The 15,304-nt window shown below is 35.2% G+C and overlaps 4 protein-coding genes across 4 annotated transcripts; 2 read left to right on the top strand and 2 right to left on the bottom strand.

The window, feature by feature from the left end:
- Positions 1-533: 533 nt before the first annotated feature.
- nup98 (putative nucleoporin 98) lies at positions 534-6,909 on the top strand (the record flags this gene model as incomplete). Its single annotated transcript, XM_004363098.1, has 9 exons — positions 534-666; positions 764-970; positions 1,049-1,419; positions 1,508-4,135; positions 4,387-4,498; positions 4,560-5,934; positions 6,006-6,256; positions 6,332-6,611; positions 6,687-6,909. The coding sequence occupies 9 exons, from the start codon at positions 534-536 to the stop codon at positions 6,907-6,909; spliced, it is 5,580 nt and encodes a 1,859-aa protein (XP_004363155.1).
- Positions 6,910-7,047: 138 nt separating this feature from the next.
- Positions 7,048-8,911, bottom strand: DFA_03552 (uncharacterized protein; the record flags this gene model as incomplete). The annotated part of the gene is made up of 4 exons (XM_004363097.1): positions 7,048-7,148; positions 7,258-7,422; positions 7,516-8,754; positions 8,839-8,911. The coding sequence occupies 4 exons, from the start codon at positions 8,909-8,911 to the stop codon at positions 7,048-7,050; spliced, it is 1,578 nt and encodes a 525-aa protein (XP_004363154.1).
- A 702-nt stretch (positions 8,912-9,613) lies between these two features.
- Positions 9,614-12,499, bottom strand: DFA_03551 (dilute domain-containing protein; the record flags this gene model as incomplete). Its single annotated transcript, XM_004363096.1, has 6 exons — positions 9,614-9,977; positions 10,057-10,604; positions 10,672-10,847; positions 10,927-11,920; positions 11,987-12,130; positions 12,191-12,499. The coding sequence occupies 6 exons, from the start codon at positions 12,497-12,499 to the stop codon at positions 9,614-9,616; spliced, it is 2,535 nt and encodes an 844-aa protein (XP_004363153.1).
- A 930-nt stretch (positions 12,500-13,429) lies between these two features.
- On the top strand, positions 13,430-15,283 carry DFA_03550 (uncharacterized protein; the record flags this gene model as incomplete). The annotated part of the gene is made up of 2 exons (XM_004363095.1): positions 13,430-14,404; positions 14,492-15,283. 2 exons carry the CDS (start codon positions 13,430-13,432, stop codon positions 15,281-15,283), a joined length of 1,767 nt encoding a protein of 588 aa, XP_004363152.1.
- Between the last annotated feature and the right edge of the window lie 21 nt (positions 15,284-15,304).

Genomic DNA, 15,304 nt, shown 5'->3' with positions numbered 1-15,304 from the left:
GAAAATAATTTATTAGATTCTAATTAAACTTAATTAATTAAAAATTAATTTTTGTTGTTGGATCTTCACAAAAAATATTAAATATTTCATAGTTTTCTTTTTTTTTAGTTTATCTCTTTTTTTTTTTAATAACTGAAACGTTGGTATTAACAAAAATTAATTTAAAAAAGTTGTAACTTACACACATGATAGTAGTCAATGGTGGAATGAAAAGTTAGAGTTGCCTTTGAAATTTCATCAGTACTACTCCACTCAAACTCAAAAACAATAAAAGGCAAAAATTTTTGTTTTTTTTCATTCATTTGTTTTCTCTGTGAGTGATCTTCTTTGTTCGCTTTTGGGGTGCTGCTAATCGATTTATTTATTTGTTCTTTTTCTTTACATTATTTTCTTTAAAAAGTATATACTTTTATTCTTTGATTTGAAACAAAAAGGGAATAAGTAGTTATACTCTCAAAAAAGAGCAAGCACACTTGTACATATTTATACATATATAGAGAAAGAGAGAGATAGATATTTGTTGATTATCATAAATGTCTTTCTTTGGTCAAGCTCCTAGTAACCCATTCTCAACTAATAAGCCTGCAGGTTCAACTATGTTTGGTAGTACACCTTCATCTGGTGGTGGTCTGTTTGGTACCACCGCTCCAACTACAACTACTTCATGTAAGTTAATACATATACACATATATATATACACATTTAAACATACTTACTTATATTTCTTTCTTTTCCTATCTATTCTTTATCATTTCATTTTTAGCATTTGGAGCAGGTGGATTTGGAGGAGGATTTGGAGGATCAGCAGCAACAACAGCATCTAACCCATTTGGAGCCACTTCTACAGGATTTGGGGCTCAACCAACTACAACAGCAGCTCCCTTTGGAACTAGTTTTGGAGCACAACCAGCACAGACATCATCGCCATTTGGAAGTGGTGGTTTTGGAGCACAACCTGCTCAAACTTCAAGTATGTATAAAAATAAACTAAAAGGGTTTATAGATTGTTGATTACTTATACTATTTTTTTCTTTTATTTATTATTTAGATCCATTTGGAGCACAACCAACAACAGCAGCTGCACCATTTGGAGGTGGTTTTGGAGCTGGTAGTACAACTTCAACATTTGGAGCACAACCAACACAAGCATCATCACCATTTGGAGGTGGTTTTGGAGCACAACCAACACAACAAGCATCATCACCATTTGGATTTGGATCGACAGCTACTTCTGGTACGCTATTGGGCGCACAACCAACACAACAAACATCATCACCATTTGGAACGACTTCATTTGGTGCACAACCAACGCAAGCATCCATATCACCATTTGGTCAACAACAAGGTTTCAATTCAGGTGGTCAATTTAATGGTGTCAAACCAGTTGGAACTGGTAACCCTCCCTACAAAGAAACTTCAGTATGTATATATACACACAACAATATCTAAGATAGATAATACCTTTTACATTTACTAATCATTTATGTTTTATTTTTTTTTTTTGTAGGAAGGAGGAGTAAATTTAGTATCTATAAATGCAATGGAAGCATATAATGGTAAATCAGTTGAGGAACTGAGATTTGAAGATTATACTAAAAAAGAACAGACTGGTAGTATGGGTGGTGGTGCTGGTGCTATCAGTCCATTTGGAAGTACACTTGGACAACCATCGGCATCGAGCAGTCCATTTGGAAGTACACTAGGACAACCTGCTCCAGCACAACAAAGCAATATGTTTGGAGCACCTACCACACAAAGCAACCCATTTGGATCGACCACTACAACACAACAATCTTCTAATCCATTTGGTGGATTGGGATCATTGGGCAATCCATCTGCAACCTCTTCACCATTTGGTAGTTTGGGAGGATTGGGTCAACAGCAACAACAACAACCAACAACACAATTTAATATGACTGCTACTCAATCCAATCCATTTGGTGCATCGTCAACGCCAACTCCATTTGGTCAATCTTCTTCATTGTTGACATCAGGGTTCCCATCGACTACATCACAACCAACAAGCGGTGGTGGTTTATTTGGTGCTGTCACTCAACAACAACCTTCATCGGGTGGCGGTCTTTTTGGACAACCAACTGCTCAGACTTCTACACCTGGTGGTGGTTTGTTTGGTACTCAACCAGCTACCTCTGGTGGCGGTCTATTTGGCCAACAACAAACAACTCCACAATCAACAACCGGTGGTGGTCTATTTGGACCAACTTCAACAACTGGTGGAGGACTCTTTGGACAACCAACTTCTCAACCAGCAAGTGGTGGCGGTGGATTGTTTGGTACGACCACACAACAACAACAACCATCGTCGGGTGGTGGTCTATTTGGCAACCCCCAACAAACCACACCTACATCTACCTTGTTCTCGACCCCCTCTACTTCGTCGACTGCCACCCCATCTCTTGGTCTGTTTGGTCAACCTGCTCAATCAACCTCTGGCGGTCTCTTTAGTCAACCCACTCAACCATCTACCGGCGGTCTATTTAGTCAACCTGCTCAACCATCTACAGGTGGTCTCTTTAGTCAACCTGCTCAACCATCTACCGGTGGCGGTCTCTTTGGAAATCAACCAACTGCAAGCTCGGGTGTACCCAGTTTAGGTGGTGGTTTGTTTGGCGGAATGGGTAGCTCTGCAACACCATCCCTCAGTCTTGGCACACCAAGTATGACCTCTGGCGGTATGTTTGGCCAACAACAGCCATCTCTTACAGCCACCATGCCAACCAATGGTGGTCTCTTTGGATCGATGCAACCAACCGCTGGCACTATCCAAACTACCTCTGTTGCACAAGTCGCACCCATCCAAATAACCAACGACAGTATTTCCTCGCAGTCGCCATACTTCCCAGTACCTGCATCGCCATTCGTCCAACTGGTCAAATCAATTAAATCAGTCGACTCTTCTCCATCGACCACGGGTGCCGACTCTTCTGCCTCATCCTCGGTTGCTCAGCTTGGTCGTTCAACACTCTCCTATCACAGCTACTCTGGTCGCCCTAAATTGGTGCCAAGAAGAAACGCCGGCTTTGATTTCCCCACCAACCAGCCATCCGACTCTGCCGTATTGGCCAACCAACCATCGACCACCTCGTACCTAAACAACAAGCCCGTCTCAACATTGGAGAAATTCGTTTCAAAATACTCAAAGACTTTAAATGTAAACACTTCTGGTGAAACCTTACAATCTCTTATGCCAACTCAACCAAAACTTTATCCTACTCTTGATAATCCTCAACAATCTTCAATCCTATCATCTTCAAATAATAATCAATCAAATATTAATAATAATAATCAATCATCATCCCAACAACCAACTCAACAACAACAACAACAAGTTCAACAACAACAACCAATTCAACAACAACCAGCACAACAACAACAGGTTCAACAACAACAACAACAACCAATTCAAACATCACCAAAGAAATCAGTAACATTTATTAATCCACATGCACCCATTTTAACCAAACCAGGATATTATTGTCGACCAAGTTTACGTGAACTTGAATCAATGACAGAGTCAGAGTTGGCCAGTGTACGCGAGTTCACAATTGAAAGAAAGGGATATGGTTCCGTTATGTTTTTGGGAAGCACAGATGTTCGTGATTTAAATATCGACGAGATTGTGACGATTGATGTACGTGAAGTATCCATCTACCCAGACGAGGAAACCAAGCCACCAGTTGGACAAGGTCTCAACAAGAGATCCATGGTTACATTGCAACAGTGTTGGCCAAAGGCTTCTGATGGTAGCTATCGTAAATCTGAAAATTATCTCGCTCGTTACAAGAATGCACTTCAAAGAAAGGCTGCCGAGGAACAATTTACATTTATTGAATATGACGGCGTCAGTGGTGAATGGCGTTTCAAGGTTGAACATTTTTCAAAATACTCTGCTCCAGATGATGAATTTGAAGATGAAGATGGTGAAGGTGAACAACAAGTTCAGCAACAACCACAACAACAATTAATTTCACCACAACAACCAATTATTAGTAGTAAACCAAAACCAAAATTCTCTGCAAATATTTCATTGGACAATGATAATGAAACCGAAATCACTGGATTACCTTCAAAATATATGAAAATTCCAAACCAAAAAAGAATATTAAATGAAAATGTAAGTTTATATTAAAAAAAAAAAAAAAATCATTTAATAATCAAATAATAATAATAATAATAATAATAATAATAATAATAATAATAATAATCAACAACAACAACAATTAATAATAATAATAATAATAATATATTCATATATAAATAATTACACACAACAATAAACTTTTTAATTTTTTTTTTAGATAAAAAAATATTTATTTTTTTAAATCATTTTAAATTAATGTTTTTTTCTTTTTCTTTTTTTTATAGAAAGGATTATTCAATGTTGATGTTCCATCAAATCAATCACAAATTGCCCCAATTCAACAACCAAAGATCCCAGTTTATGATCCACTTGTTCTTAATAATCCAAATACTAAAGGTATGAAAGAAAAGATAACCTATTTATTTATGTATTTATTAACTTTTTTTTTTTTTTTTAGTACAAAGAATATTATCACCAATTAATCCAACATTTGAACAAATTAATTTACAATCACCAAAATCTACTATATTAAAACCAAGTCATTTTAATACAAGACAAGTACAATCACAAGAACAACCATTTAAAAAGGCACAACAATTGGAATCATCATCTGCCGCAAAGATTAAATTGGATAGTAAACAATTTGATGTAAAGGTTGCTTCAAAAGATTCGATTTTCAAAGGATTGGTAAACAATGGACAAAAAACAGATGCATCTTTGATTTTAGGAAGATCATTTAGAGTTGGTTGGAGTCCAAACGGTCAATTTATTGTTCCAAGTGGAAAGTCTATTAAAACTTTGACCATTTCCAATATCACTACACAATCAACGACCAAAGTCGAGCCAATTGTAAAATCACTAAAGAATCATCTCACCAACAGTTCGGTTTGTTCAAAGGATAACCGTCAAGGTTGGTTCACCCTCTCCAAGGTTCAAGAACAATTGCAAGCATACAGCAACGATGACCACTACAAGCACATTTGGAAGTTGATTGTATCCTTGTGGGGCACGGAACCAGAAACTGCGTATAGCGAAGAGATGAAGAGAAAATTGAATCTCAACCAATGGCTCAAGGATGTGATTGCACCCATTGCCGAAAAGGAACAACAACAAATCAAAAAAAAGGCAAACCACAATTATTTGGAAGTTTTGTTCTCCAACCTTAGTGCCAAGAAACTCAAGGAATCTATTGCCTTGGCCAATGCCAACAAGGATTATAGATTGGCCATTATGATGACCCAATTGTGGGGTAGTAACGAGTCAAAGATCCTTTTGACCGAACAACTCCGACTTTGGGAAGAACAAGGAATGTTGGAAAAGATGGACGTAAAGAGAATCGAGATTATCAAACTATTGGCAGGTGACATTGATGAGGTTTATCAAAATGTCAATGATTGGTATCGTAGTTTTGCTTTGGACTTTTGGTTTAGATACTCTTTTGATCATCCATTGTCTGAAGTTATCAAATCTTATGATATCTCTTTTCTCAATGGTATCTCTAAATCTCCACTTCCAACCTACACCAACATCAATAGTAATGAAGACAATCTCTTTTTTGACCCATGTTATCTATTGTTGAAATTATTTTCAAATGAAAGATTTGATAATTTCAAAGCACTCTTTTATCCAGAGAATAATGGTTTGGATCATTTTGATTATTGGTTACCATGGTCTCTCTACACTGTCCTTCGTTCATTACCTTCACTCAACAAACAATCAGATCTTAGTAATCAATACCTACTCCACAGTTCTTTTGCTACTCAATTGGAAAGATTAGGTTTATGGCAATGGAGTATTTATATTTTATCTCATATTCCTGATCATTTTACTTTGTAAATAACAAAAAACAACAAATATATATATATTCTTTTTACTTACTTTCTTTATTTTTATTTATTTTTAGTTTTAGAGAAGAAGCAATGAAATCATGTATTTCAAGACATATTCATACAATTAAAGAAGATGGAGATGAAAAGAAATTCCTTACAAAGAGTTTATTGATTCCTGAAACTTGGATTGATGAAGCTTTTGCTTGGTATAATGGTTATCAACACAAGGAACAAAACCAAATTGATTATCTTTTGAAATCTGGTCAATTCTCTGAAGCTCATAATTTAATTTTTAATCATTTTGGTCCAAATTATATTATTTCAAGTAAGTAATATAAATATAATATATATATATTTATTAATATTTTTATTAATATTTTTTTATTTTTTTTTTATATAGGAAAATATGATAAACTTAGAGATTTATTAAAAAAATTCCAAGGACATATTAATGATATTGGATTGTGGAAGTTTGGAGGTGAATTATTTTTAAATTATATAATGTTGGTAACAAACTTTAAGGAATGTTTTGGTGCGTTGGAAACTTTACCAAAGTCTTTAGACCCAAAGGCAATTCACCAAAAACTTTACAAGACAACTCTTGATTCTTCACTATTTTTAGCTCATCTAAGTGAATTATCTCAAGTCTCTATTATTGAGAATTCAACTAAATTATTTAAGTATGTAAACCAAAGTATCTTTTATATTTATTATTGGTTAAGGGTTATTAATTTAATTTAATTTTATCTATTTAGAATAACATTAAGTGAGATGACAAAAAGATTATTAGAATATTGCCAAGAGACAAATGAATTGTTTGAATTGGATAGAATTAGATTAAATGTTTTGCCAATTGGATTTGTAAGATCTCTTTCCAAACTTCCAATTACTGAAGACCAAAGACTTTGTAGTTTAGAAAGTTTATCACAACAATGTCAAAATAATATATTAGATTCTATTTATGCAAATATTAACTAAAATATATAAAGATAAAGACAAAAATAATAAAAAAAAAAATATTAGACAAGATATGATTTAAATAAATAAATAGATATATATGATTTTTTTTATTGTTGATTTAAACAGTTAGGTTCAATTGAATTTGAAGTTTGTTGTTTAAGCAAAGATGGCTAAGGCAGCAATTGAGGCGGCAGCAATCATAATCTTGGAGGCTGAGAGATTGTTACCACTGCTGTTTGGGTTGACACCACCGGCAACTAAAGAGTAAGTAAGAGAGAAAGAGAGAGAGAAGAAAAAAAGGTGATTAGTATTCAAATCATTAGAGTCATACATTTAGAAAAGAGAATAAAAGATTTAGAAGGATACCAATGGGAGCTGGTATGGTTGAAGCATTTGGATAGGTAGTAGGAGGGATGGTAGAAGGAGCAGTAGGAGTAGGAGTATCAGTAACATTAGAGATAGAAGTAGTAGTCATCATAGAGGTAGTAGTTGTTGTAGTAGTTGGAGATGGAGGACAAACCCAAACACATCCTGTATATACATTGATCGAGAAGAAATCGTTAATAGAATTAATGATTCATCTAGATGGAAAGAGATGTGAATCTTTTGGGTTATATCATTTACCTGTTGTTGAGGAAATCTCACCTGTCGAGAAAGTAGTAGTAGTAGATGGAATAGTAGTAGTGGTAGCGATAGAAGAAGAAGAGGTAGTAGAGGTAGAAGGAGGAGGAGTCATAGAAGTAAAAGTAGATGAATCCGTACTTGGAGAGTTTGGAGTTGGGGTTGGGGTAACAGTTGGGACTGGAGTGGCAGTGGAGTTGACAACACAGACCAAGTCGACGTTGATATCAAAGATATCCATGGTACCGTTGTATTCTAACCAGACAGAGGCACCATAGTTGGTGTTCTTTCCGTTGGCACCGTTACCGACTTGGAGTGGGATACCCATATCACCGGTGATGGTGACGGTGTTACCGTTGACAGTGCATGATGATTGAGTGGTATCGACGTTGTAATAGACCCAGGTGTTAGTATCGACTGGACCATTTGGGAAATAAGAGTCTGGTGAAAGTTCCTTCTTTGGTTGGACGTTGTTGGTGTTTGGGTGGAAGAGCATGCTACAGGTCATGGTTGGGGAGTTGGCTCCGACTGGGACGAGTGAACCAGTGAACAAGAGGTCACCGTTGGTTTGGTAGGCGAATGATCCAGAGTTGTTGATGAAATCCCACTTGGCATTACCTCCGAATGGGCTAGTGTCACCTTGGATAAAGACAGATTGACCACCAGCTTGAGTAGCCATGAGAGTGTTGGAGACACATTGGTCACAGGCAGAGTCGACGTTGATATCAACGACTTGAGATGAGGCGTAGATTTGTTGACCGTTCTTCATAAAAGTTGGGGCGAACCATCCAGAGACACCATTGTTGACGTTCTTTCCGTTGGCACCGACACCAGATTGGAGTGGCATACCTTCGAATGGAGCAAGGTTGACAGTGACACCTTCGACATCACCGTGACCTACAAAGACAGAGTCACCGGCGTTGAGAGTGTAGTAAGTGAATGAGGCTGGGTTAACTGGACCACCGTTTTGGACGTAGGCAGCATCTTGGAGCTCCAACTTTGGAGTAAAGGCTTGGCTCGATGGGTTGAACGAGAAACGAGCATCATAAAAGACGTTCTTGCTACCATCGGTGGGAACCATGGTACCGGTGATCACCAACTTGCCGTTGGATGTTGTGGACATTGCTGAACCAGTGTTGAAAACGAATCCGGTTTTTCCACCTGGGATATTTGAGTCTGCAAAGTAGACTGCATCACCACCAATAGCTGGACCGAATTGATCTAACTTGGCAGCAGTTTGATCTAAACAAAAAGAAAAAAAAAAAAAAAAGAATGAATATTAATATTTTGGAAAAAAAGAAAATATTAATATTTTATATTACATACTGAAAAGATAACAGTTTTGAGCTGTGATTGACCCAACTAAGAGGGACAATAAAAATAATGGTGCGAATCTCATTGTTTAGAGTGAATAAATAATTATTGTAAAAGATGTTGTTTTTACTTGAATGTTGTATTGATATAAATATGTGTTTGTTTAGAATAAATAAATAAATAAATAGATGTATTTGATTTGAATGATTTGAAATGAGGTGAAAACAAGAGTATTTAAAGCAAACTGTCGAGTTGAAAAAGGAAAATTAGATACATAAACGCGTACCCATATGGAAATAGGTGGGTACTAATTTATATTAAATCTAGTACTAAAAACTACACTAATGCTATTATGTCTGACGGATGTGGTCGATACGAAAATCGGACAAAGAAGGGGGGGGTGGTGTATGCTCATACCTATTTTTACTTTTTTGTTCGATTTAGTGAACTTCTCAACCACACGAGTTTCGTCACTTTTTTTAATACTAAAAAACTAAAAGTCAAAAAATATTAAAAAATAAAAAAATGATCATCTTTTTGACTGATTTTATGATTAAAATATTATGAGAATGAATGATTCAAAAATAAAACTAAAACTAAAATTATAAAAAAGTCTGATGATAAATACTATTATTGTAGAAAATTAATTATTATTTTTTGAGTATAGTGGTTTGGAAAAAAATGAATTTGAAAAATGAGAGTTTTTTTTTTTCTCACAGTGATAATAGATAAATAAATTAATATTATTTGTATAAAATTATTTGTTTTAATTATATATTTAATTTATTTAATAAACTTGATTATTTTTATAAATAAATTTCATTTTCTTATTTGAAGTAATAGAGGTTGGTATCTTTGTATCTAGAATTCTTCTACTTGGTTCAACAGATTCTGGTAGGTCAAAGACAATGTTGAGATTGGTTGTTATTTGTAAGCTCTGTTTCTTGATACCTTCATCTTGCAACACTTTGATGACTACTGGATCGATTTCATCATGATTTCTTTGGTCAGATTGGTAAGTCAACAACAAGACAGCCAACTGTGTTGGGTTCAACGACGGACAAATATCTCTTCTAACATTTTCATCAATTAATGTATTCTTATCAATCATTAATGTATCCAACATTTGAAATATTGGTGTCATTTCAATCCTAAAAAAAAAAAAATACAAAAATGTTAGTTAGAAATGTACATAAATATATATTAACTTTTTTTTTTTTTTCTCCTTACTTGTAATAATAGAAATAATTTAAATTTTTGTTTTCTTGAATCCATTGAGTGATTGAAGAGAATAATAATTTCAAATTAACAACCGATGTGGTATTGGAGATGGTAGAGTTTTCAAGGAATTGATTACAGAAATAACTACTCGTGTAAAAGAATATTTGTTTGAATACGTATGGCCAGAGTGTTTGGAATGGTACTCGTTTCTCTAAAAAGTCAATAGTACTAAGAATATAGTTGACAAAGAGTGGTGATTGTTGGAAATCTTGGTCGCCAATAAGTTGAACCATTCGTTTCAATACCATTTCCAATTCGATTTGAATATTTCTCCAAAACAATCTCCAAAAGCTCTTTTGGAACGATTTCATGCAATTAATGGTAAACTTGATGTTTTGGGTTTCACTGTTGCTCGATAGATCAGACTTTGGTGATTTCTCTGGTGATCCACGACTCTTTGAATTAACTCTAGATGAATATGAATTATCCAACAAATAATATAAAACATAACAATTTGATAACCAATAACAACTTGATTCTCTATCCATTTTTTCCATCTAAAAACAAAAACAAAATTAAAGTAAGTAATTAATTTTATAAATTTCGATTTCTAGTTTAATTTACCTTTGTTAAATAATCAAAAGATTCTAATATTCTTTTTAAACAAATATGGTTATGAGGAGAGAATTCCTTCCATTCAAATAGACATTTATAAATAACAATTGAAGAAATTGGAATACTTTCTGAATATTCTGGTTTCTTGTAAATGATCATTTCTTCATTTATAAATTTTAATTTATCTAAATATATATACATATTGGAGAAACAAAGTAAGTAATTAGATTATGTTATTATTATTATTTTTTGTTTGATATTTACCATCACTATTTCTTGTCATTAAAATTGAATGAATAGGATCCATTCTTTCTTCATTTTGATTTAATTGATCTGTTAGACTACCTTGTCTATGATGTTGTTGTTGTTGAGAAGGTGGAGATGTAGTTGGAATACTACCATTACTATTCTTTAGACTACCATTATTGGCAATTGTACTACTTGCATCTTCTGCGGGTGGAACAATGGTATTGGTATTTTCAACAGAGTCTCTCATATAAGAGGGAGGAATAGCTTCGGTGATAGAATGTCTTCTCTTGCCCCATCTCGACTCTTTGGCGGGCGATGGTGGTTTGTCTGATGTTGGAGACTGAAGTTGTTGCTTTTGTTTGTCGGACATTAAGAAACCAAACACTTTGACCCTTTTCTTTTGCTCTGGTTTTTGTTGGGCTCCATGAATAGAGTTTCTACGTGCTGTCTTTGGTGGACTTGGTGCAAGTGGTGATGGTACTCCAGTGGTACTGTATGGTGATTGGACATTCATTTGTGATGTATTTAAGTTTTTGTTTCCTGGTGATGACGAAGATTCATTGACCAATGACCGTTCATAGAGATAGGATGGAGTACCTGGTGACATAAACTGTTGTTGAGTGGGGATGGGTGTTGCTCTTCCACCAGCATTGATTGGTATATTTGGTGACGATTGGTGTAAAGGTGTTGGAGGTGTAGAGAATGATATGGGTGACTCTGTACGACCGAGTTCTCCACCAATACTCTTTCGATTGTTTTCAGGTGACTGTTTTGAAAAGTCTGTCGATCCTCTATCAAAGTTAAAATCAAATGGGTCGTCTCCTGGAGAAGAGTTCTTGTCTGACGATTGGTCTCCATTCACATGAGAATGGTTTGGATCGCTACCACCTCCACTTCCCAAACTAGAAACAGATTCTCTTCTATTGGATGGTGGTGAAACATATTGATCATCATCATCATCTACTACATCTTCATCAATTCCATTTACAATTGATGCTGTAAATTCAATCTAAAAAAAACAAAAGTAAGTAAAATGATGATACTTTTATCTTCTTCTTTATATAGTTTAACTTACATAAGGTTTAAATTTAACTTCTTCACAACCTTTCATTGTTGAAGTATATTGTCTTGGTTTTTGGTCGTCTTTATCTGCAATCTTTGCAATATCTATTTGTAATGTTGATAATTTGATCAATGATTTCTTTTTACCATTTTCATACTAATAAAAAAACAATGGTGTGAGTAAAGATTTAAAAATAGATTTTTAATAATTGTTTACCTTTTTTAAATTAATAGTTAATTTTTTAGTTGATAATTCATCAGTTGAAGAATCTCTCGTAAATCGACAAGGTATTTTGATGGAATTTTGGGGTTTCAATTCACCGTCTTTGTTGAGACTTAGATTTGGAATGACACCTTTTCGATGGTTACCACGATGCCAATGTAGTTCGAATAGAGTCTCTCTATTACATAGATGTTCATTTCCTTGAAGGATATTACTTATGGAATCAATCTTTATAAATATGGTCAATGGTACAATGGAGGATGATCCCTTTTTAAGAGTTTTATTTAATATTTTTAATGGCATGTTTTGAAATGAAATGGAAAAAATAAATTAATTACTATCTTGTTGTTGTTGAGGTACTAGTAGTATAGGTGGTGGTGGTGGTTGTTGAACTTGACTAGAAACTGTATAACAGTATATTTGGGATAAATTTAAAATAAATTGGTGAATAAAATAGAGTAAATGAATGAAAATATAACTTGGAATGGACAGATTCTGAAATAATTGTAAATACATTTACAACAATTATATAAATATAAAAATAGTTCTCATTTAAATAAATAAATAAATAAATAATGATAATGATAACGATAATGTGAATATGCTGGGCGTGTGGGTGTAGATAATAAATATTAAAATGTGTCTTGTGGAAAAGATAATATCTGTATATAATATGTTTTCAATATTATGTATGATACGTTTTGTGTCTAAGTAGAGCAGTAATAATAATAATAATATTAAAATTTAAAACTCTCTCTCTCTAATTTTTGCAGTACTCCTTCTTTGAACTTGGTTCGTCAAATTACGAATTCATAGATTTCTATAAAAAGTAAAAGTAAAAAAAAAAAAAAAAAAGTTTCCTTGGTTTTTGGATTTTACTCTTTTTACTCAGTTTGTTTTTACACTTTGATGTCTTGTCAACCGTCTCTCTATACCAACCAACCAACCAACCAACTTACATGCATGGTTTTCAATTAAATTAATAATTTGAAATTAAAGATTTATCTGTTCCCTTCTTTTTTGGAGTATTTTGAATTGAAAAAAAAAATTAAAATTATATTTTCGCATTTCGTGCGATTCTGTTTGCTGTGCTGGAGGAGGGGAGCGTGTTGCGCACTATGGCAAAGAAAAAGATCTTAGAGTATAGACTGATCTTTGTCAAGTTGAATAGTCTTCAAGTCACAGTCTTCTTCCAATCAACATCATCTAGAGAGAAAGAGAGAAAGAGAGAGTATGGGTATTACAGGATTGAAATCATGCTTAAAGGAAATCAAGTTGAATGATAAGCCACTCATTCAACCAACCTTTCAAGTAGTTGCTGCACCAGCCACCACCACCACCACCACCACCACAGATGCTACTACCACCACCACCTCAACTGCTGCTGCTGTTGAAGCACCAGTAGTAGTACCATCGGTAATGATTATGCCATCACCAGCAGAGACAGGAAACACTACATTGATTGCTGATGCATGTCATTTGCTTTCAGTGTCGATCACCAACAACCAAGCCAAGGGTGCCGACTTTGACACTTTGATGGAACGTGACGAGAAGTTTATCAGAATGCTCATCACCCAATACGGTTTCAAGACCATTCTCTTGTACATTGATGGTTTTGGACACGAAAAGTATGGTCGTCAAAAGGACCGTAAGACCAAGCGTGACAAGTTCTGCGACGGCACTGAAAACAGACTACAAAACTATCGTTTCCGTTGCATTGAAGCTCCACTCGTTCAATTGATCGAAAAGATCAACAAGGAGTTTGAAGGTGTCTCTGTGCAACTCAAGCGTTCTGCTTTTGAAGCCGACGAGCAAGTCATGCACGAAAACAACCTCCTCAAGACCGAGTCATCGGTCAAGTATGTCTATGGTGATGTCGACTATGCCTTTTTCGAGGCCGATCAAAACGACAAGTCTGATCTCATCCTCATATTCAAGGACGAGAGCGAACAACTCAAATGGTTCAAGCGTTCCGAGTTGTTTGTCGCCCTCTACGACAACAAGACCGTCTCGGACGACATTGTCCGTTCCAAGCAATTGGCTCCCATCTATGCCTCCCTCCTCCAAAACGATTACAACAAGAATGCCAACCTTGCCATCCTCCAAAAGTATGGTGCCAATCTTCAACAAGAAGGTTGGAATCTCAAGGAAAATGGTTGTTACTATTGTCAAAATGATCAAGTTATCAAATCTCATCAATCTTATAGTGTAAAGAAAAAGAAAATGAAAATGAAGAAAATGAAGAAAAAGAAGAATTATGGATTAATTTGATTTTATTTATTTATACCTTTTTAGTGTCCAAATTACTTTAGAATGGTATCAAAATTGGTAATTGAATTATTCAATGGAGAGAGTGATATCAAGAATGGAGAAAAATTACAAGAATTACTTTCCAACCCAGCTTTCCAAAGCAGTTATTCTGTCTATTCGTTGACATTGCTTGCTGGCGAGCTTGCACTCTACGAGACATCAGAGGAAAAGAAAAAGATTTTGGCCGACTATGCCAACTTTAGATACCCAGACTTTTTGTTGAAGCCCGACTACTTGGACGAGACTGACTTCCCACTCATCGACTACAACAAGAACTTGGTGACTGCCAGCGAGACTGAAAAGAGAAAGCAATTTGGCTTTGTTTTTGTCGAGTTTGCCGGCAAGCCAGTCATCCAAGGTGACTCTGTCAAAAAGGTCGGTGAGGACACTTACCGTATCAACAAGGACAAGATCAAGAGAATCAAGATGGGTCGTATTCACGACATCATCCACGGCAACGGTGAGATCAAGCTCAACGAATTCAGATTCATTGCCAACTACCGTTACCATCTCTTTAACGTCTGGCAATTGGCCAGATTCTATGGCAAGGAGATGATCATCACCAAGGAAGATCTCCTTCCATGGGTCGTCTCTTATTCGATCAAAAAGGAACAACCAAAGGAAGATGAAGCCGGTTTCACCATCGTCACCAACAAGGGCAAAAAGGGAAGTGGTTCATCTGAACCAAAGCCAAAGGCTGCCCCTTCAAAGGCCAAAGCCAAGGATGCTGCTGCTGGTAGATTCTCCTTCTTGATGGATAGTGATGAAGAAAACTAAATTAAAAACAACAAATAACAA

The sequence above is a fragment of the Cavenderia fasciculata genome, assembly GCF_000203815.1.
Source record: "Cavenderia fasciculata unplaced genomic scaffold Scf_Dfasci-G-b-205a01.r1-3, whole genome shotgun sequence".
In the NCBI taxonomy this organism is placed as follows: domain Eukaryota; phylum Evosea; class Eumycetozoa; order Acytosteliales; family Cavenderiaceae; genus Cavenderia; species Cavenderia fasciculata.
Note: the sequence above shows the minus strand (reverse complement) of the source record. Positions and strands in the feature narration are given on the sequence as shown.